General features: G+C 51.7%; 1 protein-coding gene across 1 annotated transcript in view; it reads right to left on the reverse strand.

Moving 5' to 3' along the window:
• Window positions 1-27,876, reverse strand: part of DNMT3L (DNA methyltransferase 3 like) — a 44,281-nt gene that overhangs the window by 1,125 nt on the left and 15,280 nt on the right. The window contains exons 7-16 of the mRNA XM_070787838.1: window positions 12,992-13,199; window positions 12,643-12,687; window positions 11,654-11,733; window positions 11,467-11,579; window positions 10,259-10,430; window positions 8,278-8,365; window positions 7,070-7,158; window positions 4,986-5,061; window positions 4,359-4,498; window positions 1,118-1,203 (exon numbers count right to left, since the gene is read on the reverse strand). Coding sequence (XP_070643939.1) covers window positions 1,118-1,203; window positions 4,359-4,498; window positions 4,986-5,061; window positions 7,070-7,158; window positions 8,278-8,365; window positions 10,259-10,430; window positions 11,467-11,579; window positions 11,654-11,733; window positions 12,643-12,687; window positions 12,992-13,199 — 1,097 coding nt within the window. The remainder of the gene's footprint in view (window positions 1-1,117; window positions 1,204-4,358; window positions 4,499-4,985; window positions 5,062-7,069; window positions 7,159-8,277; window positions 8,366-10,258; window positions 10,431-11,466; window positions 11,580-11,653; window positions 11,734-12,642; window positions 12,688-12,991; window positions 13,200-27,876) is intronic.

Genomic DNA, 27,876 nt, shown 5'->3' on the forward strand with positions numbered 1-27,876 from the left:
CTACATCCAGTGAGGCAGGTCTCGCTCGCTACTGAGGCAACACGGGTCTGAGGGGAAGCACCCACTGTGCTTCTGGGGCCTAGGTGTGCCCCAGGCCCCACCACCTCCCTCCAGGGGCCAGAAGTGGGGGCAGATGCCGTAGACGAGGCTGGGCGACCCTCAAGTCTTCAAAAAGACAGTGTTTTAGGAACCTGCTCCACCTTACTGCCCACCTCCCCCCACTACAGTCCTGGGTGGGGGCCTGGTGGGCACCACAATGTGAGCAGAGAGAAGGCTGGCGTGGGAAGTGGCAAAGAGAAGTTTCCAGAAACTGTCAAGAGGAGGGCACATGACTTACTGCCCTGGAAGATGCAGGCAAGACAAGGGCAAAGGCCAGATGCATGAGGTTTGGGGGAAGAGACAGCCTTCTCCTTTAAGGCCCGGGGAGGGCATGCGGCAGGGTCAGGAGGGGAGGGCAGTGTCCCTGGAGCAGTGGGGTGGCTGGGCCAGGGCTAGGGGTGTACAGGGGCAGCGAGGGGCTATTCCTGGGGATCAACAGTGCTGAGGATGTTCCGGGAGCAGAGAGGGGCTGTGTGTGTCTTCATGAGCACATGTGTGTGTGTGTGTGTGTGTGTGCATGCGTGTGCATGTGCTTGTGTGTGAAGGCCCTAAGCAGACCTGTCTGAGGGGCTAGAAGCAGCTCAGTGTGGCCCAAAAGTGCATGGCGAAACATGAGTGAGAATGTGGGCCTGTGTGAGTGTGTGCTCTGTGTGTGTATGACGAGTGTGAGCTTATGAGAGACTGGGTATGTTCACATGGGTTTGGGGGTGTGCAGCGTGAGGCAGGTGCCCGGAGCTTGGGGACAGGGGACTGGGGCACACATGCCGGGTGGCTCACGTCCAGGAGTTCGTCCAGAGGTGAATTTCTCAGAAAGGACCAGTGTGAAAGCGGGGAGGAGGTCCCTGAAGTGGAAAGGGGGGCTGCTGCCCTTGAGCTTGTCCAGAATTTGTGGGGTGCCCCAAGCTGGCCACAGAGGCTGCCTGGGCACGGCTCCCTCAGCTGCCCTGGGTTCCCTGGTGACGGGCCCACAGCCGGTGTGCTTCCAGGCCTCCAGGGCCCTCACGTGCACAGGGAGTACCTCTTCACAGCGGGGATGTTGCTCCACACGTGCACAGCGTTCTGGACGGTCCTGCCGCGGACATCCTGGATGGTCACCGGGTCAGTCTGAGGGATGGGAACACGGGCTGTGAGCTGGGGGCACCCACAGGCCTCGGCCACCACGGGTGCCCTGTCTGCGCCCAGAGCAGTCTCAGCCCTCCTGGACGGAAGCTGTCTCCCAGTCGACACTGTTCACATGGCACGTCTGTTTTCTTATAAATCACCTTATAAGGATAAAACTGAGTTACTATTTTAGACCTTTTAACCGGCAGATTTTTCATTTCCAAAGGTCACATGCCCAGGGACTCCCCGTCTGCTCCACAGCAGAGGTGGATTCCGTGAAGGACAAAGAATTCCTTGATCTCTGAGCCAAGAGCTGTGTCATCTCCGGCAGATAAGAAGCTTTGCGGGCAGACAGCAGACTTCCAAAAAGGTTGATGCCTCGTGATCCAAGGGAGCACCTGGATCCTGGGGCCACAGTCTCGCTCGAAAGGTCAGAGGAAGAGGGGCTGGGGGAGCCATGGCAGGAGAAACGGGACCGAGAGACCATCCAATGCCCAACATGTACCCCAGAGGCCTGGACTCCACCTCCTCAGACTCAGTCGGGGTGGCAGAACCTTTCTGGATATGTCAGCCTCTCCCGTGTCCACACCCCTGGCGGGGAGGAGAGCTCACAGCGGGATGTGCCGTCAGGTATAGGGCAGAGACAGGCAGTCCTGTGTCTGGACGTCTAGTTGTTCCCTGCCATCAGCAGAAATGTGGATCTACAGCAAAGTGGGAGCAGTCACAGGACACACGGTGAGTTCTCTCTCCTGCCTACTTTCGATTCGGGACTGATTCCGAGCGACCAAATGTGCTCCCAAAACGGTCAAGAGCCAGCATCTTTGCTGTCCCCCACGTCTGCTGACAGCTGCCGCCCAGGTTTGGAGACTGGCTTTGGCTGGATTCAGGATCACATATTCATAGACTTGTCAATAATCAAGGAACCTTACAAGCCTGGTCCTGACTGCTCGTATGTGGTACCATGCCAGTATTTTAAAATTCCAGGTTCCCTAAAAAGGAGGAATAACCACAGATGGCAGAAGAAAGTAAGAGAATCATGAGGACACTTTGCTCAACTCTATGAAAATGATTTTAAACTTCACTTAAATGGATGGCATTCTGGGAAAACATAACTTACCAAAGTGATCTCAGAAAAGACTGAAAATCTTAACAGATTAGTTTCTACAGAAGAATTGCTCCCGTTTAAAACCTGGGCGACAATGACCAATCCAGACAATTTCACCGTTGTCAAATCTTTAAATATTTGTACAAAGCAAGCTTAACATTGGCATCCAAACCAATAAAAATAGCACAAAGCCAATAAAAACCTCACACACACCTCTCTTGCACTTGTCAAAGCAAAAATCCTACATGAAATGCTGTTCACTGGAATTCAGCAATCCTTCAAAAGAGCCTCACACATGACTAAGTGGGTGAGTTCAGGAATGCAAAGACAGATGACCACTAGAAAATCTATTAGCATACTCTATTGTATAAAGGGCTTCCCTGGTGGTTCAGACAGTAAAGAATCTGCCTGCAATTCGAGAGACCCAGGTTTGATCCCTGGGTCTGGAAGATCCCCTGGAGAAGGAAATGGCAACCCACTCTAGTATGCTTGCCTGGAAAATCCCATGGGCAGAGGAGCTTGGCAGGCTATGGTCCAAAGAGTTGGACACAACTGAGAGACTAACACTTTTACAACAGATCTAAAGAATAAATTCAATTATCTCCATGAACATAAAAAAGAACATTTGACAGAATCCAACAATTATTCTTAATTAAAATGAATCAAAAACATAGAAATCAAGGGAAATGACTAGAAATTTCCTTAAGATACTGAAACTTATCAACTGTGACCTCAAAATCAGCATCAGCCTAGGAGAGAAACACTGGGAACATTTCCGTGAAAGTTAGGAGCCAGGCAGGCATGTCCTGCCACTACTGTGATCCAGCGTGAAACCAGAGAAATGCGAGAACAGCGAAATTCGAGGTACAGAATCAGAAAGAAAAAACTGTCACAGTTTGCAGATCATCTGCTCAAACACCTAGGAGTCTCCCTGAATCAACTGCAAACCACTGTCATCCACAAAGCAGTCCAATAAGGCGACAGGAGCTAGATCAATCTAGATAGATCGATAGTTTCTTGAATACAAATCAAAACCAGTAAGATACAGAATGGAAAAATCCCAACTGCATAGGAGGAAAGAAGAGCAGGACACGTGGAGCCAAGGAAGGAAGGTAGAGAGCTGGGGACACCCTGTGGGCGGGCAGGGGAAAGAGCGGCTCTGCCGTCAGAGGGGCTATGCAGACATCCTGGGGTGGGGGGCAGCATCTCTGAAAACAGCACATGGACCCCGCAACCTCTCTTCCGGAATCCACCCCCACTGACGTCCCCCCTCACATCCCTGCCTCGTAGCAATGTTTTTTTTAAGAGTGAGAGATTAGAAACCACCCAACTGTGTGTTCGCGGAAACAGGTTGAAGGCAATTTTTTATGTCCATACAAATAGAACAAAACCAAAACACATAAATTAAAACAAAGAAGGAGAAAGGCACTTTCCCAACAGAAGGATTTCCAGGGTAACAGCTGAGTGAGAAAAGCCTGTGGGCAGATTTGCAAGTTTGTGGAGATGTCCTGGAGGTGACGAGGGACCTAAAGACAAATGCAGTGGGAGTGGTGGGAGCGGGTGGCTGGGAGACATTTGTTGTCAATTTATAAACACCGGAACACAGCAGGGGCACGTCCTAAGATGAGGGGACACCCAGCCTGGCCTGGGGCTGCCCTGTGTGGGGGGCAAAATGAGCTGGGAAGGATGGGCCGGGTCAGGCCTGGACAGAAAGTCAATGAGTCCAGAAGTGGCCTAAAGGCCAGGACTTGGGCCTGAGGACAGAAAGAGCAAGGCTGTTGGTTCCCCAGGATGGGTGTGAGTGTGAGTGTGTGCACGTGTGTGTGCGTGCATGTGTGCAGATGGAGCTGGGTGGGGGGAGAAAGACATGGCCCCCAGTGGCAGCTTCCTGAATCCAGAGCAAAGCATTGAGAAGGCACCGTTGGGGCTTAGTGGTACGACAGCCCTCGCGGGCTCCGTGAATTCTGAGAAACCAGTCCTCAGGGCCGGGACCTGAGTGGTGCCCCCACCAAGGGACCTTAGTGTCCCCTGCAGAGGCCCGAACTGCACGTACCTCCAGGAATCGAGTGGCCACGTCCAGGTCCTCCTCCGTCAGCACCAGGTTGTCCACGAACATCCAGAAGAAGGGCTGGGGGCTGCCAGGCAGGGGCCTCGCGTACTGCAGGATGCGGTGGAACTGGTACACGTACCACCCTGTGGAGGGGGCGGGCAGGTGTGTCTGGGCTCCACCCACTGGGAGGGGCCCGGGACAGGAGGGCGGGGCTCCGATGGGAGTTGGGAGGGGAGATCTCGGCTGCGTTGCGGCCGCCTGCCCCGCAACAGCCTGGAGGGCCCAGATGTGCCTGACACCAAGACAGGACAGGTGCGAGGGGCTGGGTACCGCCCCTGAGGGACACAGCCGAGCGGACGGGGTAGGAGGGGCGCCAGGCCGCCCTGAGGTGACAGACCCGCTCACGCTGTGGTTGTGGTGATGGCTTCACAGGGTACACAAGACCCACCAGGACGTGCTCACTGAATACGGACACTGATACCTGTCTCTGATGCCCCAGCAAAGCTTTTTTTTTTTTTTTTTTAAGTTGCAGACAATTTGCAATTCCTGCCCTCCCTGAAGAGTGCTGGGTATGTGGGAGGGGATGGGGGACAAGAGGCCCTGGAGTCCCAGCAGATGGCAGTTTCTTACCCGGGGGGTGGTCGCAGGTGTGGCCCAGGGTGGGCGTGGAGCCATAGGTGAGGTCGAAGGGGCCCCACTCATCTATCTGCAGGAGGACAGGGGCGGCTCAGGAGGGCCAAGTGGTCCCCTGGGTTGGGCACCTCGTTTGTCTAATCATGTGATTCAGGCTGACCCTCATGGAAGGGGTGGCGGGGCAGTGAAACCCACTGGGTCAGACCCACCTCTGTAAGTTAGGGGGTGTGGGGAACCTCACTTCCTCCATCTGGAGGAGGCGGCCCTGGGAATCTGAGCAGCATGATTCCTTTGTGCCCCCAAAGACCCTCCCGGGAGGTTGACACTTGGGCCCCCAGATTCATGCGTATTTCCTGTGTTGCTGGAAAATACACATCGAGCCCCTGATGGGTCAACGGACAGTGGGAGCATGAGCTGCTCCTGTCGCTGCAGCAACACCCCCACCCCAAGGCCCCCCACCTCCTCCTGAGTGGAGGATGTGCTTTCACCACCAGGGGCTCAAGTGCCCCTCCCATGTGACCAAGGGCCCCGGTTAGAGATACTGGCCCAAGTTATTCTTAAAAACAAAATAAATGAGACCCAAACACTGGATGCCTGGTTCTGTGACAGCAACCCATCCTGAGCAGACTTGGCTTCCCTGGACCCTCACCAAACCAGTGGACAGAAGCCCGTACCAGACACCAGCTCCCCACCTCACAGCCTCACATGCCCTGCTGCAGCCAGCTCTGCCTCTGCCCCTGCCCCTGACCAGGTGCACTCCTGGTGCTCTATAGCAGGGGCTCTATCCAGGGGCTCTACTGCAGGCTGCAGACTGGGATGAGTACAGAGGGGTGTCTGGATGGGGCGGAGGCAAGGGGGCTAGAGGAGGTGAGCCTGAGCTGGGGGGCCAGGGTCTGCAGGCTGGTGGCTGCTGTGATGACCCAGAAAATGCCGTGAAGGAAGCAAGGTCTTCCTTGTTCTCCCCAAGAATCTGCCAGCGAGCACTCTGAATCCCCTGAGACCCACAGACATGCACAGCCAGATGTCGCCGTGCAGACGTGGGAGCGAGTGGCAGCCGGATGCCCCGTCTCCAGGGTGGTGGCACTACAGGAAGGCCTGGGTCACGATCCTCGTGAAAAGGACTGGACGCTGGCGGGACCGAGCGATGACGACACACATGGGAGTCACTGTCACCACCGAGACTCAGACCTCATCATGGGAGGGATCTAGACCCTCCACACACCAGCAAGAGCCCCTCCAAGTCTGCTCTGTCCTGCAGCTCTGCGGCTTGAGGGGGGAGGCCTCGTATCACTGTCCAGCCCTGCCTGGACCATCCTGCCCTTCAAAGGAGGACCCTGCCTGGGGAGCCTAGGATGAGTGTGATGACCAGAATGCTCTAGAAATGCTCCCTGGCGGGACATCTGATGGGGCCAGTGGGGCGAGAAGACCGTTCTGGGCTTCAAGGCAGGGCAGACCCCAGGGGGATGGACCAGTGGTGGGGGAGTCCCCAGGCTCAGCCAGAGAGGAGGGCTGGCCCCTGGACACACCCTTGGGTAAGACCAAGATGGGGGGAGTAGAGCTGTAAGGCTCTGACTGGCACCCTGGGGGCAGAGTGGACTCCCTACGCTGGCCGTTTCCTTGTTGCTGCCTGCAATGGCCGGCGCTCTGGCCCCTCAGGCCCTGTGCCTGGGGTGGCTGGGCTCTAGGGACAGTGGGCTTTAATCCCGATGTGAGGGGCTGTGTGGGCCTCGGGCAAGGGCCCAGATCCTCCTGCAGAGGCCCCTGGAAGAGGCTTTCCATCCCTTTCCCACCACAGGACGCTCTTGACAGAGCTGGCTGAGTCACTTTTAGGCCCTCCTTCCCAGGCCACATTCAGGACAGCAGGAACAGGCAGTGTGGGGGCCACAAAGTTGCCTCTCTCATCTCCCCCGTTGTGGGGGTGATCCCCGTGAGACCCCCCCAAGGTCAGCCCTGCAGGGGGCTTCCCCTCCCCCCCTTTCTGCCCAGTCCCCTGTCCCCTTCCCTCCAGTCTGCTCTCACCAGGGGCCTGGAGGAGCTGAGTCTGCCCTCACCGGGGACCTGGAGGAGCCAGCAGTACTTACGTCCCTCCTCACTATGTTGGTGACGTCATCCAAATGTTTCAATCTTCCCGGCTTAGAACCATCTTCCAAAAAGCCCAGACTCGTCAGCTCTGGGTGGGGAGCCGAGAGGACACAGAGGGCTGGCGTTGGATTTTGACCCGACGTGGAATCAAAGGCCAACGGCTGATCAGAAAGTACTGCTATCATATGGCAAGCAGACTTTATCATTCCAGCAACATGACGGGGTGAGTAAGCACTGATTTCACAAAGTCAAGCCACGTGTTGCATAACCAGTGCTACAGGCTGCAGTGCCACTCTCTGGGTTAGGGAACCACTGGGCGGTGGCGATGCATGCTGACGTCACCCGGTCAGGCTGGGAGACAGGGCTGGGCTGCAGGAGAGCGTGCATCTGAGGCACTGGAAGGTGAGCCCAGAAAGGACCTTGCGAATTAATAACACACTGTCTGGGCAGGGCCTGGAAGGCTGAGTGGCCGTGGGCAGTGACTCCTGGGTTCCTTCAGGGGAAGCCATGCCCGCTCTGTGTGTCTCGGCCCCCAGATCCTTAACACGGATGTGCACGGGGCCACTGTGACCATACTACCAGGCACTTAGCGAGCGCCAGGAGCAGGGCAGATGGCCCCATTCCACTTGGCCAGAGACTAACAGACGTATTTTCACTGATTCCTGTTACATCTGCTGAGCCCACAAGAGTCCACAGGATTTCCAAAGGTACTGGCAGCTGGGGGTCTGCTTGGGGTCCGCAGGGGCAGGACACCCAGGCAAGGCTAGAATGCAGCATGTGACCGCCTGGGTGATGGGGGCGTCTGGGTAGAGACGGAGGGTGCAGCGGGCCCGGCAAGGGGTGGGGCAGGTAAGGGGGCCAGGTGCGTGGAGGTGTGTGAGGCTCAGTGGCTCTGGGCAGGGCTGTCCTAGCAGAGAGCTGGCCCTACGGCCCTCACTGTGGCATTTCACACCCACCGTCTTGCTATGCGAATTTTCTTTCCAAGGCAGCCCAGCTGAAGGAAGGAGCCCCAGGTGCTCCTGCACAGCACACCCCTCGCCTCCTAGAAACGGCCCCCAGTCCCAGACATGCAGTGAGTGTGATGCTGGGGACCTTCGCACCCCCACCCTCATTGCACACACCCTGGGTCCCCTGTGGGTCCCCTTGGAGGGGTCGCTCCAAGCAGACCCCTCTTCTAGCATGAGTCCTCAGGTGTCACTGCACCCACCTTTCTTGATGTCCCCAAAAAGGGATAGCACCCGGATGGGCTCTCTCTTCCACACAGGCACAGTTTTGTACATCACAAGGGGACTCTCCTATTTATTTAAAAAAAAACCCAGAACATTCTGATGACTACCTAATCATAGAGCCCATGAGTGTCAAGACAAGTTCTTTCTGGCCTTGCACACCTGCTGAGGGGGCTGGCCACTCCTTGACCGCACTAACCCCCAGGCCTTCATGAAGATCTGGCCCATCCCCCAGGCCAAGGCTCTTGCCCTCCCCCGCCAACTGCACCTCCAGCAAAGGGGAGGCAGATGCTCGGGACTTCACTGCTTGTGAAAGGAGATAACTCTATCCCTAGAGAAACCACTTCCCTGTATTTCTTGGAAAAAGTCTCTGACCTGGGGCGCTCTGAACGCCCATGGCCATGGGACGCACCGGATCCCTCTCTGTCCCCTCTGCAGGCTCTGAACCCAGGCCCCAAGTCACCCGGCACCACCCTTGAAGGCTACCAGCGCAGGGCCTCTCCCAGGCCAGGCCTGAGCCAGCACCCATGTCTCCGCGTGAAGGGGCCAGGCTGAGGACAGGAGCCGAGAAGGTGTCCAGTAACACCCACCCTCCCATGCAGGGCACCAGCTGGCAGAGATGCGGTGGATCTATCCAGGAAACAAGCACTCCCGAGCCCCTGACCCCTGGGAGGCTTCTTGGCTCCTATGAGCATGACATTGAGCTGGGGATGGATGACCAGGCCTGAGCAGGGGTGCTGCCTGCAAGCAGTGGAGGGTGGGGGTCCCAGGAGAACCTGAGCCCAGGACTGGAGCAGGTGGACGGCGCCCAAGGCAGGCAAAAAGTGAAGCAATGGGAGAGGGCAGGTGGTCCTGGGCTTCCTGGGGGCGTGGGGAGGGCAGGGCATATCCGGTGCAGGCACAGCCCTGACAGACACTTGGGGACGCACGTCCTGGTTCCCTGTGGCAGCTGCAGGAGCCATGCTTCCTTCTCCCTGCTCCCCTGGGGCAGTAACAGTGGTTCAGAGTATCTACCCCTTCCCCCTTGGATGAGAAACCCCTCCTGCAGTTTGCTGGCTCAGGGTCTTTTACACAGAGATGGGCGGCTTCTGCCACAAGATGGACCTGAAGAAGGTTCTATGGGGAGGGCAGGTGCCTAGTTTAGAAAAGCACCTTGAATGCACCTGCTCCATCCAGTGTCAGGGAGTGCAGGGCGGCGGGGCCACCACGTGCCCCCATGGTTGGCCCAGCAATGCCAGGTGTGCAGCAACTCCCCAGAACCAGCCAGCCTCAAACAGCAGAGAAGGAACCTGAGGCTCCAAGCCGCCCCGGTCAGTGCCCAGCCTGCCCCGTCACTCAGCCCCCACCCCTCCTCCGTGTGTCTCTATCCCACTCCTTCCTGGTAGATGACACCAATCACTGCATTTCATGTCATCCCAATCCAGGATGACCTCACCTCAAGATCCTTCTCTAAACTGCGTCTGCAAAGACCTTATTTCCAAAATAGGTCACGTTCACAGGTACTGGAGGTTAGGACTTGGGTGTATCTTTCAGGAAGAGACCTCAAACTACTGCGATGAGCCCACACTCCTGCGTAGCTCATGGCCCCGGCCTTGATTCCATAGAGGACCCATGTCTGTGCCAGCTGTCCGGGCTGGACTTGGAGATCCTGCCCAGGCATTTGCTCCCACTTGCTGAGCTCAGAGGCCCACATTTGCTGGGCCCTCTCCTACCTCCTACAAATGCCTGGTTCCCAGGCTTGGGAGAAACAAAGCTGCTGTGCTAAAGGGATTTGTGGAAGACAGACACCTAATGGACCTGCTATCAGAGAGGAAAATGAGAAAAGTGCATTTGCTCAGAAGCCTTTAACTTCATCACATAAGCAGAGCGGATGGGTATTTTGCAACCAGTCGCCGGAGGAAATGAGCCAAGTTAGGGCTGGCCGTTCGCCCATTCTATCCTCCAGCTCCAGCTGCCACTCACCGCCTCCCGGTCATAGAAGGCCTTCAGCCACGTCCGCCACTTTCTCCTCCTCTGCAGCAGCCCGCTCCGGGGGAAGGGCAGGCAAAGGAAGCAGACCCAGTTGCTCATGGCGTGAACCTTCCCCGAGGTCCCAGGGCCAACCAGGGTGTCAACGCACTCGAAACAGTAGCATCTGTAGTCAAACAGAAAACCACAGCGGCAGAAATGACGCTGCCGCATCTCCAGGTGAAACCCCGGTGGCCCAGTAGGCAGCAGAGAGCCTGCTCCTTGTTCTGGAGTGAGTGAAAAGACAGGTGGAAAGACAAAGCCAGCAGGGTGGGGAGGCAAGGCTGTGGCTGAGGGAGGGGGTCAGTCCCTCTCAGGGACCTAGAGCCACAGGGCCCCCGTCATCCGCAGAGGACAGGGGGACCTGTGGACAATGGCGGATTTTCAAGACTCCCCTACGCCGGCTGTTCTCCTCCTCCAAACTTTAGCATCTAAGAAAGCAGGTGAGATCTCCCCATGAACTCAAGCGCAGGAGCACCCACTGAGGGGACAGGGGGGCAGGTCTGGGGTGGGAGCTGTGGGTACAAGGATGGCCCAGAAGGGCTGCAGGGAGGGACTGCAAGTAAAGCTCAGGTGGGCACACAGCAGGGGAGAGCGAAGGCACCTGCCTGACTCTGGCCCCGTGAGGGTCCTGTCACTGTCCTACTTAACCATCGAGGGAGCAGCTATGCCTTGGCAATAAAAACAGAAAGAAAAATCACAAGCACACAGCTTTTGAGACCCCCTCCCATAGGTGAAGCGTACATGCGTGCTAAGTCACTTCAGTCGTGTCCGACTCTTTGTGACCCCACAGATCATAGCCTGCCAGGCTCTTCTGTGTGTGGGATTCTACAGCCAAGTATACTGGAGTGGGTTGCCATGCCCTTCTCCAGGGGCTCTTCCCCACCCAGGGATCGAACCAGCATCTCTTACTTCTCTTTCACAGGCAGGCAGGCTCTTTACTACTAGCGCCACCTGGGAAGCCCCACCCATAGGTCAAGGCTCTTCAGCAAATGAAACATTTGAGATGGAAATTGAAAGCTTTGGAGAAAGTCATCCTTTGGGGAGGTGGGGTGGGAAAGTCCCTTGCACTCCAGGATGCAGAGCCCAGAAGGATGGGCGTTCCCCAGGTTTATGGGCAGCAGTCCTTCATGACTCTGGATCCCCCGCGCCCCTGGCCTCACCGGGTGCAGTCGGGATTCTCGCAGATGAGCAGCGTCTCCCCGGCGCAGCAGATGGAGCAGTAAGACTGGTACCCGTCATCGTCGTACAGGAAGAGGCACTCCAGGAACTTGTCCTTGACGAGGGCAAAGCCAGGCTGCCCACTCTGCCCTGAGGCTGCCACGAAGCCACCCTCACCTCCCTGCTTACCTTGCACGGAGCACACATACCCCCCTCAAACAGGGGGTGCTGTGTGTGCAGCTGGAGACTTCCACAGCAGATACACACATCTGAGGCAGAAACCCACAGTCAACGTGTGTCACGGCACCGCCAGACAGAGCAACAGACTTAGCAACAACAAAAAAAGTGCAAGACCTGTACACTGAAAGCCCCAAACTGCTCTTGAAAGAAAGTTCAGATGGGAGGGCATCCCATGTTTGTGGATCAGAAGACTAATGAGTGTTAAAATGCTGTGTGTCCTCAGTCACTCAGTCGTGTCTGACTCTTTGAGACCCCACAGACTGTAGCCCACCAGGCTCCTCTGTCCATGGGATTTCCCAGGCAAGAAAGAATACTGGAGTGGGTTTCCATTTCCTTCTCCAGGGGATCTTCCCAACCCACAGATCAAACCCACATCTACTGCATTAGCGGGCAGATTCTTTACCACTGAGCTACCAGGGAAGCCCATTAAAATGGCAAGCCTCCCCAAATTGGTCTACAGATGTCTCTCAAAATTCCAGCTGGGATTTTTTTTTCTTTTTTCTTTTTTGCAGAAATTGCTAGCCTGATCCAAAAATCCATGTGTAAATGCAGGGGATCCAGGCTAGGCAAAGCCATAGAGAAAAAAAGTAGATTCGTGGTTGCCAAGAGTTGAAAGAGGGGAGGGATAAGGAAGGAGTTACTGTGGGTACCAGTTTCTTGTGCAGGTGATGAAAATGCCCCCAAATTAGATTGTAGTGGCAGTGGCACATTATGTATGATTATACTAAAAGACACCTTCAATCATGGGTCAGGGTCTTTAGGTGGCACATTATGTATGATTATACTAAAAGACACCTTCAATGATGGGTCAGGGTCTTTAGGGCAGGTGGAGGGGATACAAGCTGGGCACCAGCCATGTCCACCACCCTCCTCCAGGGATGGACAACCTTCTTGAGCAGGCTCACATCCCTTCACCTGGGCAGGTGTGTGATGCTCACCTTCTATGTCTCGCTGGTTGACCTTGACTTCATATGCAATAAAATCTGGAAAAGAAAAGACATAGTCCCTGCCTCAGCCTGTCTCCTACATCAAACAGGTCAAGAGACAAGCCTCAAAGTTGATCTTTTGAAGTCACAGGACCCAGAGGGCCAGCACCACCCTCCCCCTCCACCTTTCACACTGACATTTAAACATCCAAGCTGATCGCTGGGGTGGGGGAGGCTTGGAGTGGGGCCCTCCTGCTCCTGAGTGAGGCATGATTATTCCAGAAGTTGGGAACCCTGGACAGTGTTCAGGCTTGAAGTTGGCATCCCAAGTGATGGGCCCAGTACTCAAATGAACCCTCACCTCTGCGGGGCCCGGGAGATGGTGGGGATGACAGTTCGCTGGAACCCACTAGGATGATGTCCAGACTGTGCTCCGGCTCCGGGTCCAGGACTAGGGTAGCAGACAAGGGGACACCAAACCAAGAGATAGGAGAGACAGCGGAGAGTGAGAAGGTGCCCCACCAGCCTCCGTCTTGGAGCCTTGGAATCCTGGAATCCTGCTTCAGCCCCTACCCACCTCCCACAGTGACACTCACCCCTCCCAACCCAGGGCAGGGATGGTGTTGAGGGGCAGGAATGTCGGTGGTGAGTGCCAGCCTCGAGGGGGAATTCAAGGGTTGCCCATCAGGTGGGCCACTTGGGTCTCACAGGGCCCGGGGTCCTCCGTGGCACCTCCTCCGTCTGCGTCCCCCCAGCTGAGGGCCCCTCAGCCACCCCATGTTCCTGCCGCCCCAGGGTCTCCCAGATCCCATCCAGCCTTGGTCTCTCCCAAGAACTCTTGAAGGCAGGGGGGCTCCTGAGAAGAAGAAAGGGCCTCACGGATTTCACAGGGCGGGGGCCATTGCTCCCTATCCGGCGGCAGGGCTGGGTCAGGGTCTGAGCCATCCATGGTCTCCAGGTTCAGGGTCCCCAGGGAGGAATGGGCCATGGAATCTGGGAAGGGACTTCTTCCAGAATCAGCAGGAAACCAGGGTGCTGGACTCCTGGGGTGGGGGCGCGCAGGATGACGCAGGGATGAGAGCGGGGACCCCTCAGTGCCACTGGGTCTTGGGTGGAAGGGTGGAGGGCTCCTGTGGGGTGCCCCTGCTGGGTGGGGGATTAGGGAGTCCCGGGAGGGGGAGGGGGAGGGGCAGGAGAGTCCTCACAGTGAGGAGGGATGAGAAGACCCGTGTGAGAGAGGAGGGTTCAGGGGGCGGAGTGAGGAGGCTCAGTGATGGGGCCTGAGTGCGGGGGTGGGGGACTCAGGGGCGGGGCTTAGGGTTCTCAGGATTCTCTGCTGGGGGTGGGCGCAGGGGGGCAGGACCGGCTGGGAGGGAGTTCAGTGGGGTTTAAGCATCTAAGGGGTGTGGTGCCTAGTGAGGGTGAAGGTTCTGGGTGGGATAAATGGTCGGGAGTGGGAGGGGCCAAGGGGCAATTAGTGGGGAGGAAGCTCAGTTGGCCTGGGGAGGGCTCATAGCTCCCTCCTTTCAGCTTGGGTGTGGTCCGGGTGGCCTGACTTACCTGTGTAAAGTTCAATGAGTGCTTCCCTGGTGGTCCAGTCTCTAAGATTCCAGGCTCCCAATGCAAGGACCCAGGTTCTATCCCTGGTCAGGGAACTAGAGCCCACATGCCCCAACTAAGACCTGGTGTAGCCAAATAAATAAATTTTATATATATATACACACACACACACACACACACACACACACACACACACAAACACACTTTAAAAAGCTCAGCAGGGTGTCAGGCAGTAGCTCTGCAGGGAGAAACCTGCCAAGGTCAGGGTTGACAGCAGAGTGGACAGTACTGCTCCCTATAGGGTGACACAAGGATGGTGTGTCACCTCTGTGGGCTCCCTCCCCACCTGTGACTCAGCCGCCACCCATGAGAGAAGTGCCGGAAGATTCCAGGGGCGGGACAGCCTGCAACATAGCAACATACCTGCCTGGGACTCTTCACAACTGTGCCGCTCATCAGAAAAAATCCGAGAAACTGTCACACCCAAGAGGAGCCTAAGGAGGCATGACGATTAGACTAAACGCGACAGAAAAACGACCTTAGAGGAAACCAAGGACACCTACTAAACTATGGCTCATTAGCCTCAAGAATACTGTATCAGTTCAGTTCAGTCACTCAGTTGTGACCGACTCTTTGCGACCCCATGAATCACAGCACGCCAGGCCTCCCTGTCCATCACCAACTCCCGGAGTTCACCCAGACTCATGTCCATTGAGTCGGTGATGTCATCCAGCCATCTCATCCTCTGTTGTCCCCTTCTCCTCCTTCCCCAATCCCTCCCAGCATCAGAGTCTTATCCAATGAGATAACTCCTCGCATGAGGTGGCCAAGTATTGGAGTTTCAGCTTTAGCATCAGTCCTTCCAATGAACACCCAAGACTGATCTCCTATAGAATGGACTGGTTGGATCTCCTTGCAGTCCAAGGGACTCTCAAGAGTCTTCTCTAACACCACAGTTCAAAAGCATCAATTCTTCAGTGCTCAGCTTTCTTCAGTCCAACTCTAATATCCATACATGACCACAGGAAAAACCATAGCCTTGACTAGATGGACCTATGTTGGCAAAGTAATGTTTCTGCTTTTCAATATGCTATCTAGGTTGGTCATAACTTTCCTTCCAAGGAGTAAGCGTCTTTTAATTTCATGGCTGCAGTCACCATCTGCAGTGATTTTGGAGCCCCCCAAAATAAAGTCTGACACTGTTTCCACTGTTTCCCCATCTATTTCCCGTGAAGTGATGGGACCGGATGCCATGATCTTAGTTTTCTGAATGTTGAGCTTCAAGCCAACTTTTTCACTCTTCTCTTTCACTTTCGTCAAGAAGCTTTTTAGTTCCTCTTCACTTTCTGCCATAAGGGTGGTGTCATCAGCATATCTGAGGTTATTGATATTTTTCCCGGCAATCTTGATTCCAGCTTGTGCTTGTATCAGTAGTGATTCACTAATTGTTACAATCGTATCACACTGAAGCAAGATGTTAATCACAGGGGTATGGGTTTGTGGGAGCTCTGTCCTAGCTTCAGAGATTTTCTATAGATACAAAATATTCTGAAATACTTTCTTTTTTAACCACACTGTATTGACTAAACTCTCCAGGTGGCTCAGAGGTAAAGAATCCCCTGCCAGGGCAGGAAATGAGAGTTTAATCCCTGAGTAGGGACTATCCCCTTGAGAAGGAAATGACAACCCACTCCAGTATTCTTGCCTGGAAAATCCTATGGACAGAGGAGCTTGGCAGGCTACAGTCCAATGGATTGCAAACAGTCAGACACAACTTAGAAACTAAACAACAACAAATTATTGACTGTCGTCATCATGCAATAGTTTATATCTCTATTTGTGAGGTATTTATCTTTAACTGAAAGTTTACACCTTTTGACCCTCTTCATCCATTTATCTGGGCGGTGGCTCAGAGGGTCGAGTGTCAAGCTGCAATGTGGGAGACCCAGACCCATTTATCCAGTCTCCACCTTTGGCAACCACTTCTCTGTATCTGTGAGTTTGGATTTTTTGTTTGTTTTTAATCCCACATGTAAGTGAGGTCATATGGTATCTGTCTTTGTCTGGTTTGTTTCACTTAGCATAATGCCCTCAAGGTCAATCCATGTTGTCACAAATGGCAAAATTTCATTCCTGTTTTATGACAGAGTAGCACTCCATTGTATATATGTGTGTTTTCTTGATGCATTCACCCACTGATGGTCACTTTTTCGTTTATGTCTTGGATATTGTAAGTAATGCTGCCATGAATATGAGGGTGCAGGTATCTTCTCAAATCAGTGTTTTCATTCTTGTTGGATGCATACCCAGAAATGGTTTTGCTGGATTGTGTGGTAGTTCTATTTTTAATTTTTTGAGACAGCTCCTTAGTGTTTTCCATGGCAGCTGCACCAATTTACATTCTCACAACAGGGCACAAGGGTTTCCTTTTCTCCACATCCTTGCCAGCACTTGTTATTCTTGCATGTTTGACAACAGCCACTCTGACAGGTGTGAGGTGCTGACTTGCTGAGGGTTTGATTTGCATTTCCCTGATGTACAGCATATTTTCATGTACCTGTTTGCTGGAAGACATACAGAAAACATCCTTATATCTTCTTCTTTTTTTTTTAGCATTAAATTTTATTTATTCCCACCACCATCTCCCTTCCACTCCAATGTATGTAACAACATCAGAAACCTGATTCTTCCCTCTCCCCTTCCCCCTTTTTTTTTCATATATCTTCTTTGGAAAACATCTATTTAGATTCCTTGCCTAGATTGTACATCAAATTGTCTTCTGTTTTGCTATTGAGTTGTATAAATTCTTCATATATTTTGGATATTAAGCTTTCATTAGATATATGGTTGTCAGATATTTTCTCTCCCTCAGTATGTTGCCTTTTCATTTTGTTAATGGTTGTCTTTTGTAGTAAAGATTTTTAGTGTGAATATAGTCTCATTTGTCTGTTTTTGCCTTCATTGCCTTTGCCTTTGGCATCAAATCCAGAAAACCATTGCCAAGACCCAGGTCAAGGAGTTTACCTCCTACATTCTCTTCTAGGGCTTTATGGTTTCAGGTTATCTGTTCAAGCCTTAAATCCGTTTTGAGTTAATTTTCGTGTACGCTGTGAGACAGAGGTCCAGTTTTGTTCTTTCGCATGTGACTGTCCAGTTTTCCCAGAACCGTTAATTAAAGAGAGTGTTCTTTCCCCATGGTGTATTCCTGGCTTCTTTGTCGTAAATTACTTGTACATATATACGTGGACTTACTTCCGGGCTTTTATTCTGTCCTGTTGAGCCACGTGTCTGTTTTTGTGTCAGTGCCATACCATTTTATTTAGAGCAGCTTTGTAACATAGTTTGAAATTAGGATGTGTGATACCTCTAGCTTTGTTCTTCTTTCTCCAGATTGCTTTGGCAATTTGGGGTCTTTGTGGTTCCACACAAATTCTAGGATTTTTTTTTCCTTTCTGTGAAACATACCATTGGAATTTTGATAGTGGTTTTGTCAAATCTACAGATTATGTTGGATAATATTATCATTTTAATAATATTAGTTCTTTCAACACATGCACATGTATTTCTGAATATTTTAGAATATTTATTCTAAAAGAGTTTATTAAGACTGTGTTTTAGTGGAGGGAAGAGAATGATGAAACTGACAATGATGATGAAATAATTTCCCCTATGTCTGAGTACACTGTCTTGATTGCTTTCTCCTCCTTTTATTTATTTTAGTTTTTAAACTGAGACATAAGATTTAAAAAGATTATAAGGGCCAGAAGGGATTGGGGTATAGACCTGTCACCTGACCACATACCCCTGCTCCCCTCTCTGCCCTGTCTGTATTGTTCCTGTGGCAGAAGGGGAATGTGGGGGTTCCAGAGGCCTATTTTAGCTCTGTGGAAGGGGCAAACTTCTTGTTGTTGGACCTGAACAGCAAGGAGGGCATCCTGGGGGCAGGAGCACCTGACCTAGCAGTGTGGAGCAGAGGCTTCAGGAAGGTTCCGCCCAGAGTGTGTGGACAGGTACAGGTGGGGCCCCAGGACACTCCTGTACAAGTGCTTTTCTCTCAGGGTATCAGGGTACCATGCACCCTGAGGCAGCTTGGCAGAGACAGTGCCATCTGAAGGGGAGCATGGGGTAGTGGGGAGCCTAGTGGATTGGAAACAGGCCTCAGAGGAGCTGGCCTCTGGGTGACCAGCTCAGTCTCTGAGGCCACCACCAGCCTCACACCTTGACACGTCAGGCCCCTCTGCTGGTCAAGGGCACACTGTCCTCACCTGTGGACACCTCAGGAAGCCTGAAGATCACGCATGTGGGAGCAAAGGGCAGGACACAACACAGGTCTCCATCTGCAAGAGGACCACATGCCAGCTGCACCTCTTCCCATGGCCTCACACCCAGCAGTGGATGGGCCCTGCTAGGGTGGTTCTGAAGATTCCTGGGTGAACCCCAGCCTCACCCAGCCCAGCCCAAGCGGCCTGACACCCTGCTTTCCCCAGTTAGGATATCTGTGAGGCTGGCATGGATGCAGTGAGGGGCTGCTGACACCCCTGCATGGAGCCCCCACCCCTCAAAGCCGCAGTGGGCCTCTGGTTGGTAGGTCCTGCCTGGCTTGATGGTCACCCTCTGGGTGCTGGCCAGATAGGATGACCCACAGCTTGCTCCCAGTTTAGTTCAGAGGCTTTGGGGCCCAAGGGCATCCTGAATGGCACCTGACTCCAGTCAGGCTCAGCCCTGCACCCAAGGCTGGTCCAAATGCAGGGGTGGAGGCGGGGACATACAGCCTGGGGGGATCTTGTCCCAGTAACAGGGCACTGACCAGATTTCCTGGGAAAAGGGAGGGACCCCACCCTGCTGCCCTCGTGTTGTCCTTCTGTACTCCTGCGAGGCCCCCAGAGCAGCAGGGGCTCAGGGCCCACAGCAGGCATCTGGAGAGGATTTCCAGGCACGTGAAACAGAGAGGGGGCCTGGGAGAGGTGTAGCCTCACCTTTCCTGGAGTGCACGCTGACCAGCAGTTGCTGACAGGACTGCTGTCCTGCATCAAGGAAGCAACAGTCGTGTGAGCATCCATCAGGGACTGGGGTTCAGGGCTTCTCCTTTATCTCAGGTGCCAGGTGTGGGCTCCTGGCCACTTGTAGGTCATTCAGGAGGAGAAGCAGAGACCACCTCTCCCAGACTATGGGCCTGGATGAGAGGGAGGAGATAAGAGCCCAGCGCTGACCCCCCACCACAGCGTGGGCTTGCTGACCCCAGACCTTTGTGCTTTCACTAGACAAAACTCCTGGGGAAATGGGCTCAGGGAGACAGGTTTCTGGGGAGATGGCCTGGGAGCAGTCATGTCACATATCGGAAGCTGATTCTCTAACTTGTACTTCACACATAAGTGTTTTTAAATGTCCTGAGAAGAAAACAGTCTCTGTGGAAACAGGGTTGGGGGAAGTGGAGGATTAAGTGGGCAGGACTTAATCCTGCAGGGGTTCTCAGACCTTTATGCAGTGATGGAAACTGTGAAGTTCTAAGCAGGGGGTCACACACAGCCAGACCCAGACCCATCCCGTTCCCCAGGCTGCCCGTGAGCACGCTTCTGGAAGGTGGGAGAAGGGGCCGGCTGCTGGCCTGAGGCTGGTGCTCAGGCTCTGGCCCATGTGCCCATGTAGCCCTCCTCCACCTTCCAGCCTGCTGTTGTCTTAACCATTAAAATGTTAGCCACTCAGTCGTGTCTGACTCTTCGTGACCCTATGGGCTGTAGCCTGCCAGGCTCCTCTGTCCATGGAATTCTCCAGGCAAAAATACTGGAGTAGGTTGCCATTCCCTTCTTCAGGGAATCTTCCTGACTCAGGGATCAAACCTGCATCCCCTGAATAGCCCGTAGATTGTTTACTGTCTGAGCCACCAGGGAAGCCTGTCTTGGCCATTCGTGATGTCTTCCATATGCAGAGAGAGGAGACCCGTGGACAGCTTGACTAGAGTTGGGTTCGCGGCTGGCCTAACAGCTTGGACTCCTGGTGCTCCTGGTGGATGCCTGCGGCCACACAGAGCAGAGCCTCGGGCCCCCCAATCGGTGCCCTGATGAGGGGAGCGGAAAAGATGCAACCCTGTCCTAGTCGCTGTGAGCACAAAAGCAAGGGCCTCCACCACCCCCAAAAGTGACTAGGCATCCCCCTCTCCTGGCCAAAACTGTGACTGCGCGTCTTCCCTGCTGCTGCACGAGGTGCCCTAAGATGCCCAGTCCCTGCGCCTCCGCTCCCCAGTGGCACCCCATCTGGAGCCACCGCCTGCCTCGGGGAGGCTCGGGAGCAAGGCTGTGTCCAGACCCACTCAAGGTGGCATCCCTGAGGACATGACGGTGACTGCCCGCTTACTGGGTTTAACCTGCTGTTTCTCAAAGCTCACTTACACAAAGATAGTCCTCTCATGGTACATTTGTAAACACTACATGGAGAACACTAGTTATGTTTTCTGTGCACAGGCTATATGTTTTTATAGACCCCTATCCAAAGGTCTCAAAGTTTTCAAATAGTAGCTCTGAAACATTTTATCACATGAAAAATGGACAACCAGTGGGACTTTGCTGTATGATGCAGGAAGCTCAAACCTGGTGCTCTGTGACAACCTAGAGGGGTGGGATGGGGTGGGAGGTGCGGGGGAGGCTCAAGAGGGAGGCGGCATATGTATACCTATGACTGATTCATGTTGATGTATGGCAGAAACCAATGCAATATTGTAAAGCAATTATTCTCCAATTTAAAAAAATTAATTTTTAAATAAGTCCCAAAGTAGACAATGAAATGGTGCTAGAGTCCAATCCCTTATTGCTACTGGGCTGTGGAATAAAACTTGAAGGTCAAATCTCTTTTCTTTTTAAACTCTTGAGTATTTGTCTTTCTCTTACTGATTTGAGAACTCTCTGTATGAGAGATATTAGCTCTTAGCTAACCCTCATATACATGTCACCAATATTTTCTTCACCTTGCTCTATCGATTTAAATTTTTTTTAATTTTAATTTAATTTTTAAACTTTACATAATTGTATTAGTTTTGCCAAATATCAAAATGAATCCACCACAGGTATACACGTGTTCCCCATCCTGAACCCTCCTCCCTCCTCCCTCCCCATACCATCCCTCTGGGTCATCCCAGTGCACTAGCCCCAAGCGTCCAGTATCGTGCATCGAACCTGGACTGGCATCTCGTTTCATACATGATATTTTACATGTTTCAATGCCATTCTCCCAAATCTTCCCACCCTCTCCCTCTCCCACAGAGTCCATAAGACTGTTCTATACATCACTGTCTCTTTTGCTGTCTCGTTCACAGGGTTATTGTTACCATCTTTCTAAATTCCATATATATGCGTTAGTATACTGTATTGGTGTTTTTCCTTCTGGTTTACTTCACTCTGTATAATAGGCTCCAGTTTCATCCACCTCATTAGAACTGATTCAAATGTATTCTTTTTAATGGCTGAGTAATACTCCATTGTGTATATGTACCACAGCTTTCTTATCCATTCATCTGCTGATGGGCATCTAGGTTGCTTCCATGTCCTGGCTATTATAAACAGTGCTGCGATGAACATTGGGGTACACGTGTCTCTTTCCCTTCTGGTTTCCTCAGTGTGTATGCCCAGCAGTGGGATTGCTGGATCATAAGGCAGTTCTATTTCCAGTTTTTTAAGGAATCTCCACACTCTTCTCCATAGTGGCTGTACTAACTTGCATTCCCACCAACAGTGTAAGAGGGTTCCCTTTTCTCCACACCCTCTCCAGCATTTATTATTTGTAGACTTTTGGATCGCAGCCATTCTGACTGGTGTGAAATGGTACCTCATAGTGGTTTTGATTTGCATTTCTCTGATAATGAGTGATGTTGAGCATCTTTTCATGTGTTTGTTAGCCATCTGTATGTCTTCTTTGGAGAAATGCCTATTTAGTTCTTTGGCCCATTTTTTGATTGGGTCATTTATTTTTCTGGAGTTGAGCTGTAGGAGTTGCTTGTATATTTTTGAGATTAGTTGTTTGTCACACCTCAAGAAACAAGAAAAAAGTCAAATAAATAACCTAACTCTACACCTAAAGCAACTAGAAAAGGAAGAAATGAAGAACCCCAGGGTTAGTAGAAGGAAAGAAATCTTAAAAATTAGAGCAGAAATAAATGCAAAAGAAACAAAAGAGACCATAGCAAAAATCAACAAAACCAAAAGCTGGTTCTTTGAAAGGATAAATAAAATTGACAAACCATTAGCCAGGCTCATCAAGAAACAAAGGGAGAAAAATCAAATCAGTAAAATTAGAAATGAAAATGGAGAGATCACAACAGACAACACAGAAATACAAAAGATCATAAGAGACTACTATCAACAATTATATGCCAATAAAATGGACAATGTGGAAGAAATGGACAAATTCTTAGAAAAGTACAACTTTCCAAAACTGGACCAGGAAGAAATAGAAAATCTTAATAGAACCATCACAAGCATGGAAATTGAAACTGTAATCAAAAATCTTCCAGCAAACAAAAGCCCAGGTCCAGACGGCTTCACAGCTGAATTCTACCAAAAATTTAGAGAAGAGCTAACACCTATCCTGCTCAAACTCTTCCAGAAAATTGCAGAGGAAGGTAAACTTCCAAACTCATTCTATGAGGCCACCATCACCCTAATACCAAAACCTGACAAAGATCCCACAAAAAAAGAAAACTACAGGCCAATATCACTGATGAACATAGATGCAAAAATCCTTAACAAAATTCTAGCAATCAGAATCCAACAACACATTAAAAAGATCATACACCATGACCAAGTGGGCTTTATCCCAGGGATGCAAGGATTCTTCAATATCGGATTTAAATTTTTAAAAATATTTTAACACACAAATATCTTTGTCTTTTCTGTAATGGTTTTCATTTTTCCTATCATACTTTAAAAGGTCTTCTCCACTCCAAAGTGATGTTAGCATTCATCTTTATTACGTTATTAGATAATATTAACATTCATCTCTATTTTAGCATTTTATTTCAGGATATTTTTGGTGTTTGGTAGGAGTTTTGCACTGATTAGCTGGTCTGACAGATTCATCGAGGGGTCCATCTGCCCCTCCCACTATGTGTTCCAGGCAATGCAGTTATCACCCATAATTCGCAGGTGCGTTTGGGTCTCACTCTGGGCTTTGCCATCACCCCAGCCATCTGCATCTCAGCACCAGCCCTCCTTGTCCTCCTCTCTGCAGCTTTTTAATGTTTTGTCTAGGCAGCTTGATCCCCTTCAAAAGTGTCTTGTCTCTGGTTCACTCATGTGCCAAAAGAACAGGAGACTCAAGTTCTAAACTCCCTTTAGTAATTTGATTGGAATTGTATTTGTTTTCGAGATTAAGGGCCACTTTTCAAAGCAATTTTTTATTGAAGTATAGTTGATTTAAAATGTTGTGTTAATTTCTGCTGTAGAGCAAAGTGATTCCGTTATACATTTCTTTTTCCATATATGTATCCTTTGTACATATTCTTTATCTATATACGTTCTTTTTCATTTTCTTTTTCATTATGGCTTATCCTAGGATATTGAATACAGTTGCCTGTGCTATACAGTAGGTCCCGGTTGTTTCTCCAGTCTATATGGGACCGTTTGCATCTGCTCACCCCAGCCTCCCGATCCCTCCCTCTCCCACCCCACCTCCTCCTTGGCAACCACAAGTCTTCTCTCAGTGTCTGTGAGTCGGCTGCTGTTTTGTAGATATGAAGAATTGCCTTTTAAAATGCAATTAGGAAATTAAATCCAGGAACATGGTGCACCTTCCTGTTTCTTTCTTCTTTTAAAAATATTATATATGCCAATTACACCTTAATACAAAAGATACCAGCAAATAAATAATACAAATAAATGAAATGTGGGTACAACACAGTTCTTACTATCTTTATTCCCAATTATCTAATACTTTGATTGGTATTGTGGATATTTCCCACGACATTCTATTTCCTACTTTTCATGTAAAAACAAACCTGTGTAGACAAACCATACTTAAGTGTATGGATTAAGTCCCAGAGTCCCTCACACTGTCCCCCCGCCCCCTGCCCAGAGCTCACACCTGCTAAGGCTCCTCCCAGAGGAGCCTTTCTTTTTCCTTCTCTTGTTTGCTTCACAATAACTGAGTCACCCCGCACATACCGCACTGCTATTTGCAGCAGATGGTAGGCACGGTGTGGGCCTGGACTCACCCCTCCTTCCCCTGGTCTGGCCGTCCACAGAGGGGTGGCCTTGATACTCGCCGGTCTCCACTGAAGGGCATTTTGGGGCTTTTCCTTCTTTCACCTTCACACGCAATCCACGGGGGACTCCCGTCTGACCCTGGAGCAGGTGACCTTTCTGCTTTGTTCCCTGCACACTCAGGGGGACAGGAACTGCTGGGGACCTTCCAGAAGGGATGTCCCCAGAGAACGCTGGTGTCAGTGCGCTTTCCCTGCCCACTTGGGCCTGGGTCCCACCCACCGGACTCCCAGAGAGGCCAGAGAGTGGTTTGCATCTGCCTGGGGGACTTGGGGCCACAGGGGGAGGCTGAAGACCCTGGTGTGGGGGTGCTCACTACAGGCTCTTTGACCTGGAAGCTCACTTCATGCTTTCTGCTCCTGCACTGTGGGGGCCAGGTCCCCATCCAGTTACTCCAGGGTCACACTCTTCCCAGTGCCAGGCCATTGGCACTTCCCTGGCCGGCTCCCTTGTCCCCAGAAAGCAGGAGCTCATCCTCTTGTCCACTCAACGGGCCCTGAGCCTGCAGAGGGTGGGCCTGGTTGGGGCTGGGCAGGGCTGCAGCCTGTGGCCAGGAGATTCTAAAATCTGAGATGGCCACTCACAGACTTAGAGAAAATATCCAAAACACTTCTGCAACATCTGACAAAAATTTGTGTCTACACTGCTATATTTAAAATGGATAATCACCAAGGGCCTACTGCACAGCACACAGAACTCTGTTCAATGTCATATGGCAGCCTGGATGGGAGAGAAGTTTAGGGGAGAATGGATACATGTATATGAATGGCTGAGTCCCCTCCCTGTTTACCTGAAACTATCACAATGTTGTTAATCTGCTATACCCCAATACAAAATAAAAAGTTGAAAAAAATTTGTGTCTAGAATATGTAAAGAATTACAAATCAATGCTGCTGCTGCTGCTGCTAAGTCACTTCAGTCAGGTCCTACTCTGTGCGACCCCATAGACGGCAGCCCACCAGGCTCCCCCGTCCCTGGGATTCTCCTGGCAAGAACACTGGAGTGGGTTGCCATTTCCTTCTCCAGTGCATGAAAGTGAAAAGTAAAAGAGAAGTCGCTCAGTCATGTCTGACTCTTCGCGACCTCATGGACTGAAGCCCACCAGGCTCCTCCGTCCATGGGATTTTCCAGGCAAGAGTACTGGAGTGGGTTGCCATTGCCTTCTCCACATATCAGTGATGCAAACTAACCAATTTTTTAAAACAGGCAAGAGGCTTGGACAGATAGTTGGCACAGGAAGATATGCCGATGGCAATTCACACAAGAACATCAGTCATCAGGGAGACGTGAGTCAAAGCCGTGAGATGCCACCACTCACGCAGCAGAATGGTCGTAACCAGATGCCAGCAGGTGTTCTGAGGACGTGGAGCAACTGGAACCCTCACGCGTTGCTGGTGGGAACACAAAATGCTGCGGTCGCTTTGGAAAACCGTGTCCCTGAATTCACAGTGACACTAAGGCCCAGGAATTCCTCTTCTGGCTAATAACTTACACACAAGAAATGAAAACCTTGGCCCAACAAGGGCTTGGATGAGAAGGTTCACCTTAGCCCAGATGCCCTCCAACAAGTGAGCAGATGAACTAGCTCAGGGGTCCAGGCAGTACCGGAATGGAGTATCGGTCCTCGCAGCCTCGCAGAGGAGCCCAGACGTACCTGGAGTGAAAGAAGTCAAACCCATGGAGGGTTCAGACCAGATGGCTCCCTTTGTACAAAGTTCCAGAACAGGCACAATGAACCCACAGTGACCTGAACTAGGTCAGAGGTTACTTCCAGGAGGTGGCACCAGGGAGCTTTGTGGGGAGATGGACATGTTCTGTCTGGTGACAGGGTGTGAGTTACATGGGGCAAGTGAGGCGGCCAGCTCAGACAGGCACTCAGATCTGTGCACATCACAGCAGAAATCATATCTCATGTGAAACGCCAGGCTGGATGATGCACAAGCTGGAATCAAGATTGCTGGGAGAAATCTCAATAACCTCAGATATGCAGATGACACCACTCTAATGGCAGAAAGCAAGAGAAACTAAAGAGCCTCTTGATGAAAGTGAAAGAGGAGAGTGAAAAAGCTAGCTTAAAGCTCAACATTCAAAAAACTAAGATCATGGCATCTGGCCCATTACTTCGTGCTAAATTCATGAGAAACAATGGAAACAGTGACAGACTTTATTTCCTTGGGCTCCAAAATCACTGCAGATGGTAACTGCAGCCATGAAATTAAGATACTTGTTCTTTGGAAGAAAAGCTATGACCAACCTAGATAGCATATTAAAAAGCAGAGACTTTATTTTGCTGACAAAGTTCTGTCCAGTCAAAGCTATGGTTTTTCCAGTAGTCATGTATGGATGTGAGAGCTGGACCATAAAGAAGGCTGAGCACCGAAGAATGGATGGTTTTGAACTGTGGAGTTGGAGAAAACTCTTGAGAGTCCCTTGGACTTCAAGAAGATCAAACCAGTCAATCCTAAGGGAAATCAGTCCTGAGTATTCATTGGAAGGACTGATACCGAAGCTGAAGCTCCAGTACTTTGACCACCTGATGGGAAGGTCTCTGACTCATTAGAAAAGGCCCTGATGCTGGGATAGATTGAAGGCAGGAGGAGAAGGGGACAACAGAGTATGAGATGGTTGGATGGCATCACTGACTCAATGGACATGAGTTCGAGCAAGCTCTGGGAGTTGGTGATGGACAGGGAAGCCTGGCGTGCTGCAGTCCCTGGGGTCACAAAGAGTTGGACACGACTGAGCAACTGAACTGATGAAAGGCAAAACAGGGCACACCCGTGAAAGGAGCAGACTCATCTCGTCATGGCTGGGGTGCTCTAGAATTTCTACCTAACGTCAAAGTGGCTTTCATAGAACCAGGGATCTAAGACTGGGACGAGAGAGGGTCCCCACTGATGCCTTTCCCGGCTGTTCCCTCCCAGGCTTGGAGCCCCCTCTCCAGCTTCAGCACCCAGCCTTGTCTCCCACTCCCAAAGGCCTTGTGGAACCATAGGTTGCTGGACCCTCCTCAGGGTGTCTGACTCTGCAGACCCGGGACTCTGCATTTCTAGGTCCCAGGTAATGCGGATGCTCCAGGGCCCACACTTTGAACTGGAGGCTTGAGCCAGACTGAGAGGTGGGTGGTGAGCTGGCCGTGTTACCAGCCAGGCCTGCCCAGGGCATGGCTGGCTCCAGGTCTCCCTCTCTCCTCCCGCATGTGACTCCCCTCTGGGCTGGGTCCCTCCCCAGGTGCACACGTGTTTGGCTTCCCCCAGTGCTGCTACACTTTGCTGGGGTGTGTACCTCACAGCCTCCTCTCCTGGGCTGCACCTCAGTTCTCAAAGGGCTCTAATGCCAGCAAGCTCATCAGTGACCCATGATGGGCCAATTCTCAGTCCTACATCACGTGGCTCCCCCGCCAGCCTGACCCTCTCAAGGCTCCCTCATCTCAGCTGAT

The sequence above is a fragment of the Bos indicus genome, chromosome 1, assembly GCF_029378745.1.
Source record: "Bos indicus isolate NIAB-ARS_2022 breed Sahiwal x Tharparkar chromosome 1, NIAB-ARS_B.indTharparkar_mat_pri_1.0, whole genome shotgun sequence".
NCBI lineage: Eukaryota > Metazoa > Chordata > Mammalia > Artiodactyla > Bovidae > Bos > Bos indicus.